The sequence below is a fragment of the Mugil cephalus genome, chromosome 1 (assembly GCF_022458985.1).
Source record: "Mugil cephalus isolate CIBA_MC_2020 chromosome 1, CIBA_Mcephalus_1.1, whole genome shotgun sequence".
Taxonomy (NCBI): Eukaryota; Metazoa; Chordata; class Actinopteri; order Mugiliformes; family Mugilidae; genus Mugil; species Mugil cephalus.
In genome coordinates, this window is record NC_061770.1 from 22,328,994 (window position 1) to 22,349,627 (window position 20,634).

The 20,634-nt window shown below is 38.4% G+C and overlaps 1 protein-coding gene across 2 annotated transcripts in view; it reads left to right on the forward strand.

Moving 5' to 3' along the window:
• The first annotated feature begins 3,952 nt into the window (after positions 1-3,952).
• LOC124996486 (tumor necrosis factor receptor superfamily member 14-like) overlaps positions 3,953-20,634 on the forward strand; it is a 78,998-nt gene continuing 62,316 nt past the window's right edge. Inside the window, exons 1-7 of one of the 2 annotated variants that reach the window (XM_047569563.1) lie at positions 3,953-4,227; positions 4,346-4,362; positions 4,465-4,516; positions 8,869-8,982; positions 9,462-9,555; positions 18,754-18,879; positions 18,977-19,132. In XM_047569563.1, coding sequence (XP_047425519.1) covers positions 4,355-4,362; positions 4,465-4,516; positions 8,869-8,982; positions 9,462-9,555; positions 18,754-18,879; positions 18,977-19,132 — 550 coding nt within the window. In that variant the 5' untranslated portion in view covers positions 3,953-4,227; positions 4,346-4,354. The remainder of the gene's footprint in view (positions 4,228-4,345; positions 4,363-4,464; positions 4,517-8,868; positions 8,983-9,461; positions 9,556-18,753; positions 18,880-18,976; positions 19,133-20,634) is intronic. The other variant, XM_047569552.1, reaches the window with a different exon arrangement.

The following is a 20,634-nucleotide window of genomic DNA, read 5'->3' on the forward strand; positions in this document are numbered from 1 at the left end:
ACTCAGCCCCTCATGGCTCCCCTTTACCAGTGCCCTCGGAGGCTATACTTCTTGGATGAAGCCCAAAACATACGTTCCGCCACGTTTGTTTACATCTCGCTCCCCGTTCCCAGGTGTAACTCGTAACTTGTCTGGAACGCTACAAAGTCGTAAGTGGTGACTTGAAGTCGTAAATTATGAGTTCAAAAACCTGCCTGGAATGCACAATGAGCAAAAGTGGTATCTCAGGGACTTTTATGGGAGGTCCAACAGATCACATGACCCCAGGTAAAGACAACATCTTTTCCTTGTGTTCGCCTGATTGTTGTTTTTAACGATAATTATTTGGTTTCTTCGTTTCTTTCTTTCTTTTTTTTGTTGGAATGTGTTTCCTACGTTTCTGCTTTACGCGAATGGGGTTCTCTCTATGTGTTGAGTGAGCTGATCAGGCTTATTAACTGTCAGAATCACAAAAGGTGTCAACGTCTTAAATTAATTCAGCAGAAAAAGAGGCGATAGACAGTGATGCTAAGGATCTGTGGTGATTTTGGCTTTGATATTCTGGTGACGCCATGCAGGAAAATCTTATAATGTGACCCAGAAATATCATACCACTTTTCAACACAAATGTCTTCATGCATGAAAGAATAAGGTTTTGTAAGTTTTGTTGACTTTAAACTTAATATGAGTGTCATCATTTCTCCCTCATCACTTTTTCTTATAGGACAAACCTGTCAACAGAAGACACAATCCCTCCAGTGTGCTCCTCCCTGTACTGTGTCATGAGGAGAAGCCACGCTAAAGTGTTTGTGGATTACTGTTCAGAGTTCAGTACCATTATCTCAGATTAACTTTTGGACGAACTGGACTCACTGAGAGTGTGCTGGTATACTGCATGACTGTGTGGTGTGTTGGCTGATCTGTGGCAGTGAATGAGATTAAGCGATAAGAAATTCCTCAGATGACTTTTGACTTCTCTGGAGGAGATTACCAGGTCCAGGTGTCCTCCAGCGCATTTTAAATTACAGAGAGTACTCTGTACACAATCTGTTGGTCTTCCTGTAATTCTCTTTAAAACTGTTCTATAAAAAATGTATTTATTTTGTGACATTTTGTCCTCATCAAGCACCTGTGTTCCGTGTTTATAAAAGCAGACGAAAATCGGTTTGACTGGATTTCTGAAAACAGCGTCACGCATCACATCTTTCGTCTTGTCTGTTACTTCTCGTCAGTGTTTGGAGGTACTTCTCTTTTATAAGAACTGGATCCATTTTTTTAAGTAGTTTTGGGAGTCTTTTTAGCCTTTAATTGAAAGTGAAGTAAGAAGGGAAGTGAAATGTGGAGGCAGAGAGTTTAATGACGTGCAGGAAAGGCCGTCCAGAGCAGGATTCGAGCCGGGGCTGCCTGAGACGAGGACTTTAGCCTCAACACATGGGACAGGTGCACTACTCATTGAGCTAAACACAACCGGAACCTTTTTCCAAACATTAATTCTTTGACTAGCACTTATTTTTCTTTGGAATTTGGTTAAGACGAGGATGTTTCGTTTTTTCCGACAGTTGGTATCTACTCCGGTCGTCGTCGGTAAGTTCTTCATGGGTGGACGGTGGCATTGATTCACCTTTTCAATGTGACCTGTGTCTACTCTAAACACAGTCACTCTGTTCTTACTACTTTCCAGTTTCCATAGTCTGTCTCTCCCTTCACATGACCTGGGTTGTGTTGGCAAACAAAGGAATACAACACAAGTGAAGGACAGTGGTGTCTGATGCATCATGAAGGTACTGACATATACGTATCTGTTAATCCAAAAGGTGTTAGAAAAAAAGGATGTTAGAATATGTAACCAAGATTCCTAACAGAAATGCAAATTTTCATCATACAGATGCTGTTCTGATGTCAAAATCAGCTCATCCCAAATCTCACTGAGATGTCTTCAGGTCACGAAAAAAAATGTTCCTGCTACATGGCAAAACTCCACAAACATGTTGAAAACTTCAGCTTTTCTGGTAAAATTCTTTACTGCAGAAAATCACAGGATAATAAATGATAAAGCTCCTCCTCTAATCCTCCTAATCCTGGGAGATTCTTTCTATTAGTGGGATAGAAGAAGTGGGGTTGTTCTTCAAGTCCTGTTTACATCTCACATACATCCAACAACTCAAAGTGAACTGGATGTTCTCTGGTTATTATGTCATGCTCTCGAGATAATATCTCATGAGCATGAGATACTCCTTTTTATTTATTTATTTCTCCATTAGGGGCTCTGTAGTGGAGAGTTGGACAGATCAAAGAAACATGGAAGATGACTGTTTTTATTACATTGTTTCTTTGAACTTGTCTTCACAGATAATTGTGATAAAAGTCTTGTGCTGTCAAACCCTCACATGTCGTCCTGAAGAGTATCAGATAGAGAATGAATGCTGCCCAATGTGTCCACCTGGTAAGATCCAACTAAATTCATCTATGACCACCAAGTACAAACTGTCAGTAAACAATAAAAATAGATTAATGTTTATTGCTGCTTTTTGAGATATTTGCCTTCATGTGATGGTGGTAATAATAAAAATGACAATGTGTGTTGGACTCACCTGCTGTTCTGGATAAAGTCCGTGATATTCACAACAATAAGAGATACAAATGTATATGACACTTTGCTTATCATGCAGTGTGATTTTTACCCTGAAGATTCTATTTGAATTGAATTAAAACAAGATTTCTTGAACTATAATAACTGTTTGTCTTCTCAACAGGAAACAGGGTTAAAATACATTGTACAGAGTTCAGAAGCACATCATGTCTGCCCTGCATGAGTGGAACTTACATGAATAAAGCTACTGGACGTAGAGAGTGTTTCTCATGCACCAACTGTGATACAGGTACATTTATGTTAATATTATTTATTTATTAGTACAAATTTATTTGTAGAAGTGTCTTTACTTTTTTCCACAATAACATCAACTGGTGAATTTGAAATCAAATTAGATGTTTCCTATGAATTCATGAACTGAAGAGACTATTGTCTCACATTTTGTAAAGTTGTTCTAACCACTGAAGGTATCTTTAAATCAGAAACAGATTAAACAGAATAGGAGTTTTGTTTCTGCATGTTTTGTAACTTCCATATGTGTTGATAGGTTCTGGTCTGAAGGTAAAGAGGTCATGTACAACAACATCAGATACAGTTTGTGAACCACTTGAAGGATTCTTCTGTACTGACTTAATAAAGGACCAATGTGAAGCAGCACAGAAACACAAGGACTGTGATCCAGGACAATACATCAAGGAAAAAGGTTGGTTTTCTAGTTTAAAAATTTCTACAAAATTTCTTTGTAGTTTATACCAGCTGGACTTTTCTCAGTTGTCCCTCCACGTAGATTATTTATTATTTGCACTTTGATAGTATGAGGAAGCAGAAGCAGGTTACTTATTCCTAAAATCTGCTGTTATCACCCATCTCTCAGAATGACAATGCTTTTATTGTCTTTGTATGTCCACATACAATATAATGACAATGGCTTTCTCTAGAAAATAATTCCACCCCTCCCTCCTTCCCTGAACCCTTTATATAAATTCCACACACTCTTAAACTTCCTGCCTCACCCTCGCACGCACCCACTGACTCACTATAAATATATCATAGCTTTATAATATTAAGTTATATTGAAACCGATGACTCAGTGAGGACGGACAGAAGTGGAAACAGATCATCTATCTATCTATCTATCTATCTATCTATCTATCTATCTATCTATCTATCTATCTATCTATCTATCTATCTATCTATCTATCTATCTATCTTATTTTATCTAATCTAATCTAATCTAATCTAATCTAATCTAATCTTTGATCTGTAGATTGAAATGTTGTGTGTGCAGGTACATCCTCCTCAGACACTGTGTGCTCTGACTGCAGTGATGGAACATTTTCAGATGGAACATTAACATCTTGTCAGCAACACACACAGTAAGTAAATCCTCACATCACACATGGAGACATGTTTGATGTCTTATTACATCAGTAATATTCTCTATAAAATGTCTCTTTATTGTTCCAGATGTGAATCAATGAACCTTCAGCTGATAACAGCAGGAACTAAGTCAACTGATTCTGTTTGTGGGGAACAAACTTCAAATGTTGGAGCTACTGTCATCATCATTGTTGTGGTTTTTTCTTTAGTCACAGTAACAGTTCTAACAGGCTTATTAATATTCTACCGTGACAAAGTAAAGGAACAATGTACAGGAGGTAAGACTTATTTTAAAATCAGAAAAATTTTATCACATTTTTGAAGTATGATGATGTTTTCTGCCAAGTCATGACAGGGCTGATAATCATATTTTTCATTGGTTTTGTTCACGTACAGGCAGAAGAAATGTGCTGGTATGTTTGTTTCACACTATTTGAAACTACGACGACCACTGTTGTCAACATTTGGTTTATATAATAGATTAATTAATCTATATTTTTAACTCCATCAAACAGTAACAAGACATTGCAGCAGAATGAGTGTCATCATCAGTGTGAACAGCAGCAGGTAAGACAGCATTGTGTTTTTCACACACACACACTTAACTAAACATGGTCTGGTTGTGCTACACGATGATGTTTTTTAGAAATATATAAGAGGTTTCTGCTTTAAGTGAAGTGTTCCAGAATCCAGTTCTCATACAGTCGGGTTGTGGCACATTGTCTTTGCAGAGTGCAGAGAAAAAATCTCAGAAAGTCCAACCTCTGGCCTGGAGCATCCTGCCTCATGAATGTCACATGAACCTCCTCCTGACAGTGAATCACACACCATGTGACTTTACTCATGTCCTGGTGATCTTTTACTGCAGCAGATGAGACCGAGTATTGGCCAGACCTGTCAATCAGACCTGCTGATACAGAAGCCTAAAGTCATGCAGTCTCCATTTGGGATACAAAATAAGTTGTTCTGAAGGGCTGACCTCAAGCTTGGTACTGTGACAGTTGCCACCTTTGCAGTAAGATAGAAGCATTTAGGAACAACAGCAGCTCGGCCACAAAGAGCTCGTATGATGAGTGTGGTCAAGGAAAGTTAAGATACATGCTGCTGGGGCTTGAGGCTGCACCACCACAGACATCCTGCATCATCTCTGTCCCTAAGAAGTTACACCAGAGAGAGATGAATGATTACAGACGGCTGCCCTGACATCCAGAATCATGAGGAGGATGGCTGCTGCTCCACCAGGGTCACCACACTCTTGACCCACTACAGTTTGTGTATGAGGACAAGGTGGGGATGGAGGATGCCATCCTCTACCTGCTTCATCAGACTCTCCTGGACTGTTGGACAAGGGGGAAGACTTTTCCAGTGCATTGTCAGCACCACAGGGGGACTGTGAGTTTATGTCCTATCCACCTTGTACACGTCAGACTTCAATCACAACACAGAGTTATGCTACCTGCAGAGGTTCTCAGACGTCACTACAATTGTGGGGCATGTCAAGGATGGCCCCAAATTGCAGCCTGTAACCATCAACAGGGAGTGTGTGGAGGTGCGCCTGAAAGAGTGGCTGCATGCCGCCAGTACCTCCACAAAGAATAACCTCTTTGGGTTGTTCTTAGCGTGTTAATGGTCGTTTTTTTTTTGTCTGACTAATTGTTTTTCTGTGCCTTGAACCAATCAAATGGTTTTTGGTCGTTTTGTCTTTTTTTGCTGTTTCTGTTTTGTTTTTTTCTGGACTTTTTGTGTTTGGCTGTGTCGTTGGTTGTTGGCTGTGGAGTTCTGTGGAACGGCTGTTGTGTCCGTTGGTGTAATCCTGATATTAGCTGCTGGCACTGGTAGCGCTGTCCCCTGAGCTGCCCGGAGTGAGGCCTGACACTCCAGCTAAACCTCAGAAGAAGTGCTTTGGATGCCAGGCTGGGGTGGGTGGTGGAGGAGCGGAGAAGGAGCTTCGGGTCGGCGGTGCGGACCCGGTGCCGTCTGTATTCACATATACAGACTCAATATATAAAAAAGGTCAGAACCATCTCTATTTCCTTGGATGACTAAGATTGTCCAATATCTACCAGAAGCTGCTGGACATCTTCTACCAGACTATCTTTGCCTGGGACCTCTACTATACTGCGGTGTGCTGGGGAGACAGCACTAAGAAGGAGGACGCCTGGCGGCTGGACAGACTGATAGAAATTGGTCTCTGTGGTAGGGCCAGAGCTGGAGCCCCTGACATCAGTGGCAGAGGAAGAGACCTGAACAAACTCCAGTCCATTATGAACAAATATCAGCCTCATAATAAACACCAGTGTGTTTCCATCCTGATTCAGTAAGAAGATTAGTACCTTTAACACTGACTGTATCTTTAGCCCAGGAGATTCAGGACTTTCTTGGGCTGAACCAACAGATTCCCAGTCCCACAATATATATATATTGTGTGTGTATATGTATGTATATATGTATATATATTTGTGTGTGTATATATTTTTATATTATTATTTATTTAAAAAAGTAATGAATGACTTTGTGTGATGACGTATTTTGTGATTTGCTCTTTGGACTTTAAGTTTATAATATATGTAAATAGATGTTGAAACAACAAAAAATGATCACTGCGTTTTCTTTTTTCTTTTCCATGATTTCTCATATGCTTATACAAGTTTGTTGTATCTTAAAGCCACTGTATTACTGTATCTTAAAGCCTTTTTAAAAGTAGCACAGCTTGTTTAATTTTCAGCCCGGGAATGTTGAAAATGAAACAAAAACACAATATCAACAACTCCTCCTTGCGCATGCGCTGGCCTGTCTGCTGGTTGGTGACTGGTAACGTAAACAATCGGCTGTGCGCTTTTTTGTTAGAATTTTGTTTCTACGTTGTTTTATTTTTATGGCACTGGGTTCTTACATCAGTCGCCGTTGTTAAGTCTTGGTAAGGGTCTTATTCCGACTCATCTTCGAGGATTAAACTTTTTTATATAACCTGTGTTCAGTCACAAACATTCTCTCTTTTCCAGTCTGGCAGTAATGACTCCCTCTTCATCCACCAAAGTTCAGTTGTTGAAGTCGGGACTACAACACAAGTGAAGGACGGAACTGTCTGATGTGACAGGCAGGTTACTAAAAATACAAACGACAACTTTTATAAAACGAAACTATGTCCTCAATTTTCTGTTCAGCCCTGATTATCTGCGCGTAGACACACGGCATGTTTTAACCGATCTAAATAATAAAGCCACAATAACTTTCCAAAGGAACATCGTTAAAAAGATTCACGACAAAAAGACATGTCATTTGTGGTGGGAAACAAACGACTCCCTCCTACTTAGTACTTGAGAATGCAACTTTTATTTACTGTTCGTCTAGCAGAGAGCAACTAGGACCATTAACTGGAAGGTAATAATGAGTATTGTAGGCGAATTTATCTTTGCTGTGGTAAGGAAAAGGGAAGCGGACGAGCAAGCTTATTACGGCATCTAGCGATCCACTTGTATTGTTGTTGTTCTTTAACATCAGGAAGCGCGCGGCTTTAAACATTGCATGTTGCATTCAAGGAGGCTCGGAAATGCTGAAACCTACGTCGGAGGAACGTAGGTTGCAAAACCCGATATCAATATTTCCAGATATTACATTTTTCAGACATCCCTTCTTTAGAGTAGTGGTAAAATACAAGAGACAAAAAGGGGACACATCTTGGCGTGTTGCACGGCATAGACTGCGAATAAACTGAACATACAATAAAGCTGTGTGCTTACACATTGTAACAAATTCATACCTTTTTGCATCTCTACCTTCCATTTCTTCCAAATCCTCCACGGTTGATCATGTTGAAACTGCATCTGTGTTTATTTCATCTGTGATAACTCTCATCCTACTGTGAAGCATTAATCAGCATGTATGTGGTAAAGGACCATAATGGAGGCCTAGTATGTCACTTCCCAAAGAGTGGACATGGCAGACATTTTAATAAAATGAAAGCAATGTTTCTGCAGTGTTATAATTGTTATAATGTTAAATTACATAACAATGAACATTGGTACAGCTGACTGTCACACTTGGCAAAACTAGGACATTGAAAAGAACTAAAGTGTGCAGAGGAGGTAACAAAGTACAAATACTTTGTTACTGTACTTAAGTAGATTTTTCAGGTATCTGCACTTTACTTGAGCACTAATTTTTCTGACGACTTTTTACTTTTATTGCATTTGTACACAAATATCTGTACTTTTCACATTGGAAAACGGTTTGTTAACCTCCACAGTTGACATGATGTAAAAAACGTGACATGATCAGACATGACTAGAGTAGAGAGACCACAGAGCGAAAGTCTAAGAAGTAGTCAACCATTAACTGTAGTAGGGTGTAACTTGCAGCAGGATGGAGGAAGGAAGTGAACTGAGGCGTGTTGTTGATGGTGCCACTTCAGAGGATTTAGAAAAGCAAGGATTTTGTAACTACCACCTCCCCCCATTCACAGAGCCCCTGTTGAAGACCTATGGTCTAGATTATTCTGTCAGAACTTTTTTCATTTTGCAAAATCAGCAACAAATGTGTTTCATTAATGGTTTTTACTTAATTACATTTCAGAGCCTGTACTTTCTTACTTTTACTTGAGTGAAGGAGTTGAATCAGGTCTTTAACTTTTACCAGAGTATTCTTTTTACATAGGTACCCGTACTTTGGCTTAAGTACAGGATGTGAACACTTCTGAATGTCTGACACTGAGCAGCTGAGAAAATAACAGAAGTGTGTCAAAGCCAAAGGCAGCTTCTTTGATATATAATGAAAATGCAGAAAAACCCTTGAATGAGAAGTTGTGTCCATACTTTTAGAGAAATCAATAAACTGAAACTTGTACAGTATAATTTATAGTGAATATACTCGTTCTTGCTGGAAAATGCAATTTTCTTTAAACATGATTTTTTTTCTCACAGATGCTGTCCTCATGTTCAAACTCCCTCATCCCATGTGTCTTTGGCTCCAGGAAAATGTTCCTGTTATACGTCAAGACTTCCAGAAGAACATCTTTGAGAACTTCAGCTTTTCTGGTAAAATTCTTTACTGCAGAAAATCACAGGATAATAAATGATAAAGCTCCTCCTCTAATCCTCCTAATCCTGGGAGATTCTTTCTATTAGTGGGATAGAAGAAGTGGGGTTGTTCTTCAAGTCCTGTTTACATCTCACATACATCCAACAACTCAAAGTGAACTGGATGTTCTCTGGTTACCCTCTGATCAGATAGAGCAGAGTCCAACCAGTCTGTACATTCAGTAACACTGTGTGTTGTTATATAGAAAACTCACACTATAAATTAGTAAAGATGTTACGTTGTGTGAAGAAAATACTGTCCTCCCTTAAAGAATTCCTTTAATGTTTGCTTTTACAAGCCTCCTATAATGATCCAGAAATGTTTCATGGTGTAGAAAAGATGCTGCAGTTGATGTTGAAGGGAGCGATGAATGGATCACAGAAATATGGGAGACAAACATTTTTACTACGTTGTTTCTTTTAACTTCTCTTCACAGATAATTGTGATTAAAGTCTTGTGCTGTCAAACCCTCACATGTCGTCCTGAAGAGTATCTGATAGGGAATAAATGCTGCCCAATGTGTCCACCTGGTAAGATCCAACTGGAGACTAAAAGTTTCCTCATTGTTTCCTGATGTTTAATGTGTGATCACAAGTGAAAACTGCTACTGAACAACTACAATCGATATTTATTTATACTCTCTATTTTTAAAAATTAGCCTTCATCTGATGGTTGTAATAATAATACCAGTATAAGAGGTAACAGTGTATGAATCTTTACTCAGCATGCAACACTCTCCTTAGTATCGTGATGGTATTTTAACACAATTGCTTAAAATATAATCTCTGGTTTTCTTCTCAACAGGAAACAGAGTTAAAATAGATTGTACAGAGTTCAGAACTACATCATGTCTGCCCTGCACGAGTGTAACTTATATGGATAAAGATACTGGACGAAAGCAGTGTTTCCAATGCACCAACTGTGATAGAGGTATACAGATGTTTCCTATGAATTCATGAACTGAAGAGACTATTGTGTCACATTTTGTAAAGTTGTTCTAACCACTGAAGGCATCTTTAAATCAGAAACAGATTAAACAGAATAGGAGTTTTGTTTCTGCATGTTTTGTAACTTCCATATGTGTTGATAGGTTCTGGTCTGAAGGTAAAGACGTCATGTACAACAACATCAGATACAGTTTGTGAACCACTTGAAGGATTCTTCTGTATTGACTCAATAAAGGACCAATGTGCAGCAGCACAGAAACACAAGGACTGTGATCCAGGACAATACATCAAGGAAAAAGGTTGGTTTTCTAGTTTAAATGAGCACAAAGTTTAAGGAAACTGATCTTTGTGACAAGCTGCACGTGGTGATTTCTGACCACTAGATGGCTCCAAAACTACAATCTTGGCACCTGAAGATTTCCTAACTTTGATTGTCTATATGATGTATATACTGTACTGTTAATCATTTTTCTAGGCCATGTTTCTATGTTTCTTCATAGATTAATAAACCTCATTTCAACACATTATTTCCTCATGAATTCATCTCTTCATACTTTAGACTGAACTAGTTTCATCTTCCATATAATGTTGTGTGTGCAGATACATCCTCCTCAGACACTGTGTGCTCTGACTGCAGTGATGGATCATTTTCAGATGGAACATTAACATCTTGTCAACAACACACACAGTAAGTAAATCCTCACATCACACATGGAGACATGTTTGATGTCTTATTACATCAGTAATATTCTCTATAAAATGTCTCTTTATTGTTCCAGATGTGAATCAATGAACCTTCAGCTGATAACAGCAGGAACTTCATCAGCTGATTCTGTTTGTGGGGAACAAACTTCAAACGTTGGAGTTATTGTCACCATCATCATCATTGTGGGGATTTATTTAGTCAATGTAATCATAGTAGTAGTATTCGTGCTAGAAGCATTGTGCTACCACAGAAGAAAGAACACATTTCTAGCATGTCTAAGTTACTTGATATTTATTTTATAATAGAAAAAGACATTAAACCTAACAGTAGGCATGTCCGATAATATCGGCCGATATTAGCCTGTTTTTGTAAAATCTGTTCATATCGTTATCGGTTTTACCACCGATAATGAAAACAGATAACATAATGCCCGGGTTGTGCTGCTGCTGCTTGTGGGGTCCTGAGACATTTCGCATTTTTTGACTTGTCATGATTTTGTGTCTCTCTTTTCCATGGTTTGAGTTTCCTGTCTTATTATGTTAAGAAAAGGCGGTGCAGACACGGCATGGGTTGAAAACATGAAAAAGCATAGCATAGAGAATTAGACCACAGCATGGAAACTAAAGCATGGAGACAAAAACTACACAACAGGGAACAAAGGCAAAGGCAGGACTACAAATACACACATGGACCGAGGGGAGACCAGTTACAGGTGAAATGAGGGCGGAGCACACAAGGAGAAACCAATAAGCAACCGAAGGAAAACACGGGGAGTGACACAAGACAGGAAACCAAGAAAATGAACCCTTGTGCCCTATTCAGGCATTTTTGTACATTTCAATCAAATATCAAATAAATTTTATTGCAATTTTTTTTCACATATTGAAGACCTAATTACCACCAAAGTCCCACCCACCTACTGTTTATTTTAGGGAATTTTAGTAGTTTTGAGCAGGTGTGAAGTTGTTTTAGTGATTCATGAAAAAAAAAATAGAAACAAATGTTGAAGCATGATGATTTTATGACAGAGACAAGAAACTCAACTTTTTCTATCTCTAGTTTTTGTCTTTTCCTTTTAAAGGTCTTTCTTTTGAAATGTTTAGTAAGAAAACCTAAGTTCTTTTTCTTGTTAATTACTTATTAATATTTTCTAGGTATTTTTATGTCATTTGTGTTGGGCAAACCAACCACTCCTTCCCACTTCAGGATTCAATTTATTATCAGATTGATTGTGCAGGGCGACACAGTGGCTCAGTGGTTAGTGCTGATGCCTCCCAGCAAGAAGGTCCGGATTCGACTCCAGTCCGGGCCTTTCTGGGTGGAGTTTGCATGTTCTCCCTGTGTTCGTGTGGGTTTTCTCCAGGTACTCCAGCTTCCCCCCACCTCCAAAGACATGCTCGTTAGGGTTATTGGTGACTCTAAATTGACCTTAGGTGTGCATGTGAGTGTGAATGGTTGTATGTCTCAGTGTTAGCCCTGCGATAGGCTGGAGACCTGTCCAGGGTGGACCCGGCCTCTCGCCCGATGCCAGCTGGGATAGACTCCAGCAACCCCCGCGACCCTAGTGCAGGGTTAAGCGGTACAGAAGATGAGATTTATTGTGCATTTAGCAGAGAGCAGCTATGACCATGAATTAAAAAAAAAAATAAAATAATGAGGAGTACTGAAGGGACTGAATGTATCTTTGCTGTAGAACGGAGAGGAGGCTTTATTTTTCTACTACTACTCTACTCTCTTCTACTCTATTTTTCTGTAATGATAAACTGCACATGAGCTTTAATTTAAAACTCATGAGTCCATTTGAGACAGCGACAGTCTGTGAGAGGAGGTAAAATAGAAAACAAACGTGAAAGCAAGAGGAAAATTGCAGCAGCTGCAAAATTTTTTTTTTTGCACACATAGCGAAACTGACATTGAGCAATTGACTGAGAAAATAACAGAAGTGTGGAAAGTGTTTGTGTTTTAAGTCAATGTGCTGTAGACTATGATGTTTCTACAAATAAATAAGTGCTTTTTGTTTTAATTAAATGTGTTTTTCTCCTGAACCTGTGACATGTGAACTGTTCACTACAGAGTAAATGTGCTCCAGTATCCAGCTGTTATGAAGTTACACACTAATTCAGTTTGGAAAAAAACTACTGTTAAATGGGGAAATGTAAATTGTTGCACTGCTTCTAACTTCACTTTCATCATTTGAAGTTTACTTCAAAATATATTCAAGAAAAGGTAATGCAGTTAATATGTCTGAGAGCACCACTTTAAAGAAATCTAATGTCCAATCTCAGGAATTGATTTTATTATTGCAAGATTTTTTTCTTATAATTTAGTTGTCTTCATTTTTGTATTTATGTTTGTATTGTGGATACTGGTGGCTGTATGAAAGGTGTTTTGTTTGTTTGTTTCTATCTTTACACTGGTCAGATGCAGCAATTTTGTTTTACTGATGTACAATAAAACATTGAACTGTTTCAATGAACATTACCTCTGTGATTCTACACCAGCGTAGGGAGTTAAACCAGTTATAAATACATTTAAGTAACACAGTAACAAAATACCCAGAGGTCAGTGTCAGTCATAACGTGTAGTCATTAAACCGCGTGTGCTACCATGACTATTAAATATTCAAAGTATGTATGTATGGACAATAAATCCATCGTGCAGGCCTGCCTGCAGTTATGTGAGTTCGTGATCCAGTTCACTTGAGTCAGCTGAACCAGTGTTAATGTAACCTCCGCTCCATGTACAGAATATGTCAAAAGAAAAAGAAAAACTTAGACAAGTTGAATGTGGACAAAAAAAAATGGCAAATAAATTAATAAATGCAAAGTGCAAATTAGACTATAGACTAGTGCTATTTTAAAAAATAAATAAACCTGCAACCATAGCGACGCCCTCTTTTAAGTAAGCAGAATTGGTATTTTGGGACTTTTCTGTGCGGTCCAACAGATCACATGACCGCAGGTAAAGACGACACTTTTTCTTTTGTTCATCTGATTGTTGTTTTTAATGATAATTACTTTTTTTTTGTTGGAATGTGTTTCCTACGTTTTCCTACAGACCAATTTAGGGTCACCAATTAACGAGCATGTCTTTGGAAGTGGGAGGAAACCGGAGTACCCGGAGAAAACCCACGGAGGGAGAACATACAAACTCCACCTGTACACTGTATAACTCTTAGATCACATGACCGCAGGTAAAGACGACACCTTTTTCTTGTGTTCCCTCTGGTTGTTCTTTTTTTTCTTTTTTTTGTTGGAATGCGTTTCCTACGTTTCTGCTTTAACTGAATGGGTTTTATCTTGCTGTGTTGAGTGAGCTGGTCAAGCTAATTAACTCTCAGAATAGGAAAAGGTGTCAAATTCTTAAATTAATGCAGCAGAAAACGAGGTGATAGACAGTTATGCTACGGATCTGTGGCAATTTTGGCTTGAATATTCTGAAGGGGTCATGCAGGAAAATCTTATAATGTAACCCATAAATATCATAATCAATACCATCACAACAAAAACAGAGGCAAGTGATGTCAAAATTGCACCATATGGCAAAATTGCAGCTGAATAATGGCATCACACAAGCAATGCCAATCTGATTACATATATCAACATATTAATAGCACCACCAAACGACAGTGTTCAAGATCTCACGATATCAAATACTCAAGATTAAAACTTTAAATGACAATAATAAAAACACAATGCACCACTTATGGCGTGAACGGCACACACCCAATACACAACAATCAATACACACACCCACATATTGCCAGCGATGCATTATGTAAAATTATAATTCAAATAACATGTAAACTACATTATTAATTCCATTTAGATTAAAAATAAATTAGACTCATCAAGCGCCTTTTTGAAAGCTCCGGTTAACCAAGTGTTCTGCTTAAACCATTCCTGGTTGAATGACCCATTTTCGCCTTTTCCATCTTGAGAAATTATTAAATCCTCTCTTCTATGTGGTCCCAAACCTTTATCTCCAACTTCTGCTCAGGTGGTAAAGTTCTGAATCTGAATCTGAACACTAGCCAGGTAGTCAACTCAGTCCCACCTCACTGGAATTCATAATAGAATGAAGCGACCGACATGGACACAGTGCAAAAAAAGGGTGTCCACACCGAATGTTCGACTGACTGTGGCCCAGGCCTGAGTTTGAACCACTTTTTGAAGGCACTTGGCTCCCAATGAGGGCCTCGATGGGGAGGCATGGCCTTCATGTTTATCCACACATGCACACACACGCAAGAAAACAGAATGACTGTTCTCCTCTTCTGCACTAGGTGGCGATACGTGTCTTTTCGGCGGGATAATACCACGTTAATACGGCCCGATTTCTGGGTGACCTATTACGTGATATAATAAACAAGAGTCTTTCATGCGGCAGACCACCACCTCAAACAACAACCAGATGGATAATAGTACATTTTTTAATCTTTTACGTAATGTTCGCGCTACTTCTGATGCAGGTAAGATCCGCACCATCCCTCAGATGGCTCTGTTTCTCTTCTTCTTCTTCTTCTTCTTCTGCGACTGGCTTTCTTGGACGTGTTTGTTCCGGGGTCACACGCCAGCACAGCGGTGGTGGAGCATGCGCACACGCATTTTCAGATGAAAACTCCGATTCCAATCGCATTATCTGGGTGTCTCAGTCCGACAATGAGAACTCCGATTTTAATCGGAGTAACGCGTTCACATGCACTTAAGTTCTCCTATTATAGTCCGATTAAGGCAATATTTAGTTTTTTTTTCACATGCATGTAAACGTATTGACTGTGTGGTATGTTGATCTGTGGCCACAAGAAGGTGCTTCCCAGGATGGGATTAAGTGATAAGAAATTCCTCAGATGACCTTTGACTTCTCTGGAGGATATTACCAGGTCCAGATGTCCTCCAGAACATTTCAAAAGACAGAAAGCACTCTGGACACAATCTGTTCATCTTCCTGTAAATCTCTTTAAAACTGCTCTGTAAAAATGTTATTTTTGTGACACGTGCATTTCGGCCTCAACAAGCAGCTATGTTCCGTGTTTATAAAAGCAGACGAATCTAACCACAACCAGTTTGACTGAGTTTCTGCAAGTCACAGCTTGTCACACAGCTTTCCCACATCTCTTTTGTCTGTTACTTCTCTTTAGTGACTGGAGGTGCTTCTCTTTTAAAAGATCTGGATCCTCTTTCAGTGTGTGTTAATTAGTTGGCTACAACTTATTTTTCTTTGGAATTATGTTACGAGGAGGGTGTTGTTTTTTGGCAGTTGGCATCTACGCCGATCATCGTTGGTAAGTTCTTCATGGGCGGATGCCTGAATTGATTCAACTGTATGTGATTTGTGTGTACTCTAAACACCACCACTTTCTTTTCCATTACTATAATTTGTCTCTCCCTTCACACTGCCTGGGTTGTGCTAGCATCTAGGTACTTTCCTGTTGTTAAGGTGGAGGACTGTGTATTTAGGATACTTACCCTATGAATGATGCTCTAATGACACCGTTGTCAGCGGGACCCTCCAGTCTCAGGGTGTGAATGGTGTAGAAACTTCTTGAAGACAGGAGTCAAGACTGTATCTGCCATCAATTTACTTTTTAAAAGAACGAAAGTGTGGAAAGCAGTCATCAAATCCAAAGGTAGCTACTTTGAAAAATCTCATGTCATCTTCTACTGCTGCTTATCCTCAATAGAGTCGCGGGGGTTACTGGAGTCTATCCCAGCTGACACTGGGCGAGAGGCAGGGTACAGGTTTACACAGGTCAATTTAGAGTCACCAATTAACCTAACGAGCATGTCTTTGGAGCTGAGAAACCCCACACAGACACAGGGAGAACATACGAACTCCACCCAGAAACCTAAAACATATTTAGGTTTTCTTAATACTTCTTGTTTACTACACAATTCCTGATGTGTTCCTTCGTAGTTTTGACATCTTGAAAATTACTATTGAATGAGAAGGTGTGTCCCAACTGTATATAGTGATGAATTTTAACTGTTTAACTGTAATATATGTAACCAAGATTCCTAACAGAAATGCAAATTTTCATTGAACAGATGCTGTTCTGATGTGCAAAATCATCTCATCCCAGATCTCATTGAGATGTCTTCAGGTCACGAAAAAAAATGTTCCTGCTATATGACAAGACTTCAAGAAGAACATCTTTGAGAACTTCAGCTTTTCTGGTAAAATTCTTTACTTCAGAAAATCACAGGATACTAAATGATAAAGCTCCTCCTCTAATCATCCTAATCCTGGGAGATTCTTTCTATTAGTGGGATAGAAGAAGTGGGGTTGTTCTTCTCTCAAGTCCTGTTTACATCTCACATACATCCAACAACTCAAAGTGAATTGGATGTTCTCTGGTTACCCTCTGATCAGATAGAGCAGAGTTCAACTAGGGATTTATTCAATCAAGAATATCATGTGCGGTCTTCCTCTATTGGATGGACAAGATGAAAAATGTATTTGCGTGACTTCTGTCACTTAGGACATCCTGTAATTTTGGAGGAGCAAAACAGGTCAAAAGTTTGGAAGCAACTTCAAGTTTTTGTTCCCAATGCCATTTTTAAAAATCAGCATGAGTTATATGTTATTTGGGATGTATTTACTGCACAATCAGACCTTGCTTTAAATGATATGCACCATTTTCCTCAATTTACCTTTAGGTATGCATTGGTGTTATCAGACCATTGCTGAATAATTGTCAAAAAAAGAAGGGCTCAGTTTTAGGGTCAAGAAGATTTGCATAACTTCAGTGCAAAAGTAAAAAAGACAAATCACATTTTCCATTTTTCACTTTAACAAATGGCTTTTGGGAGTCTGCAAACAGATATCCAATAAATCTCAACTGCGCTCAAATCTCTGACAAACTATCGCAGAAATGGCTAGAAAGAAGCAACAAGAGTAGCAAGAGTAAAGAAACAAAAGTACAGATTTGTACATTGAGGAAAGAAAGATACACTGAAAGAGAATCTGCAAAACCCTTAATGGTGTTCACTACACTCTGAAGAAACTAGAAGACACTGGAATTTATGATGACAGAAAAAGGCCTGGAAGAAAGAGGGTTATTACAAAAGCAGAGGATAACCACAATATTGTCACGAGTAAGAGAGATCGGCGAAAAACAGCACCACAAGTAAGGGAGGAAATCAACATGACAAGGTCAAAACCCATATCTCTGACAACTGTTACTCAGTACTTGAGTAGTTTATTCATCAAGAACTTTTTTTACTCTTACTGAAGTAACTACTTGGATGACTACCTTTAACTTTTACTTGAGTCATATTATTCTATTATTCTAATAAGTAACAGTACTTTTACTTGAGTACAATTTTTGGCTACTCTACCCACCTCTGGTCGAAAGTTTGTTTTACAGCAAGATAATGACCCTAAGCATTCTGCAAAGCTCTGTCAATGTTACCTAGACAAAAAAGAAGAGGAAAGTGTTCTTCAAAAGGTGTTTTGGCCCCCTCAGTCTCCAAACCTCTCTCCAGTTGAGCTTGTGTGGGATGAATTGGATCGATCAATCAGACAAACGTCACACGAATCAGCATTCTCTTGTAGATGAACAAGTTTGGGATGCAGTTCTTGGCACATACCTTAAAAAACTTGTGGAACGAACGCCTCAAATATGCCATGCTGTTGTATATACCAGAGGTTACTTTGAAGAAAGCAAAGTCTGAGCAGGAAAAACTCAAATGCATGATAAATTATAGTAAAAAAAGTTTTAACGTTTTTTCTTTTAACTTCTCTTCACAGATAATTATGATTAAAGTCTTGCGCAGTCAAACCCTCACTTGTCGTCCTGAAGAGTATCAGATAGGGAATGAATGCTGTCCAATGTGTCCACCTGGTAAGATCCTGGAGTCTGGAGACTGGAGACTAAAAGTTTCCTCGTCCTTTTCTGCTGGTGTGGATGTGAGCATGAATGGTTGTCTGTGGTCAGCTGGGATAGACCCCAGAAAACAAATGTATATGACGCTTTGCTTAGCATGCAGCATGCTCTTTACCTTGAAGATTCTATTTCAATTAAATCAAAACAAGATTTATTGAACTATAATCACTGTATGTCTTCTCAACAGGAAACAGAGTTAAAATAGATTGTACAGAGTTCAGAAGTACATCATGTCTGTACTGTGGGAGTGGAACTTATATGGATAAAGCTACTGGACGTAAGCAGTGTTTCCAGTGCACCAACTGTGATGCAGGTACATTTCTGTTTATAGTACGTATTTATTAGTATTTACTTTTTTTTCCACAATAACATCTTAATGCATGTTTTGTAACTTCCATATGTGTTGATAGGTTCTGGTCTGAAGGTAAAGAGGTCATGTACAACAACATCAGATACAGTTTGTGAACCACTTGAAGGATTCTTCTGCATTGACTTAATAAAGGACCAATGTGAAGCAGCACAGAAACACAAGGACTGTGATCCAGGACAATACATCAAGGAAAACGGTTGGTTTTCTAGTTTAAATGAGCACAAAGTTTAAGGAAACTGCATTTTCTTTGTAGTTTATACCAGCTGTACTTTGCTCTGTTGTCCCTCAACATTGATTATTTATCAATTGCACTTTTATTGTCTTTGTATGTCCACATGCAATAAAATTCCAATGGCTTTACCTAGAAAAGAACACAACATGACTGCTGAGGCCCATTTCCGGCATTTTTGTGACCAGGCTGCTGAGAATAATGGTGTTAAAAGCTAAGCTCTTCTCCTCTCTGTGTTTTGATCTTGACATCTACGTTGTCAAGATCAAAAGTTGAAAATGGGTAAAGATGGCCTCTGACGCCATCTTGAATTCTCACAATGAAATTATGTGGGCATTGTTATATATTTTCTGAAACCTCACAATCAAGTGAATGTTGTAGTACTTGTGTTTTGTGTTTCTGATGTTCCTATATGCTACAGGATTGAAAGAAAGAACACAGTTTAGGTGTAAAATGTGAAAAAAATGTATGCTTTTGATGGTTTGATGAGCTGCAGTGACCTCCATATTTATCAAAAAGGTTCACAACTGGGTTTAAATGAAAGCTTAGAAGGTCCCCTTTAAAATGATACCAAACACGATATTATTGAACATTGAGAAAAGTCCTAATCATGAGGGTAGAACAGGCTATGCACCTGAGTCTAACAAACAATTTTGGTAACACTTTCTATGAAGGTTGTATTTTTAATGCCCTATGAATGCACTCATAATGTTTTATAAGGTGTCTATAAAGCATTATAATGATCATTATTACATCTATACATATTCACAAGTCATCATAACCACCTTCATGATGCATTATGACAACTGGTTATGAATGATTATAATTTTAATCTGAATAGTGCATTATAAATATGTCAATATCTGCCTAGTCACTTGTTAGTTTTATGATGCATCATAACTACTTTGCTTTGCTAAATGTGTATAGTGAGGCATAAAGAGTTTTGACTTCTACTATAGTCCTTTATATCTGTAGATATAAGTATATGTAATAAACTTATAATAATGTATACATCTACAGCACACAGTTATAAACAGCTATGCAATAAGTGCTATTTGTCAGCTCTGAGTAAAGTGACAAGAATATGACACTGTTATTAACAGATAAAAGTTACTATGAGTAATTAAAAGGTGCAATGAACTAAGTAAGAGTCTGGCATCTTTTCCCCATATGCACAATATTATAAATGACTATGTTAATATCATAGATGTTATTTGTCAGCTTTAAGTAAAGTAGAGCAAATGAGGTGTTAGATATAAGATTATAAACAAACATGAGGCACAATGAAATGAGAGCCTGGACAGTAAAGACAGAAGGAATGCATTTAGTTCACTTTATTTTCATTTAAACCAACAAACATAATCAGAATGATTATCAATGCTCTGAGCACATTACACAAACACATGAAACACATGAAACAGGCCACAAAAGTGTCACGGCGTGGTCCTAGAGATGTGACTCTTAAAAGT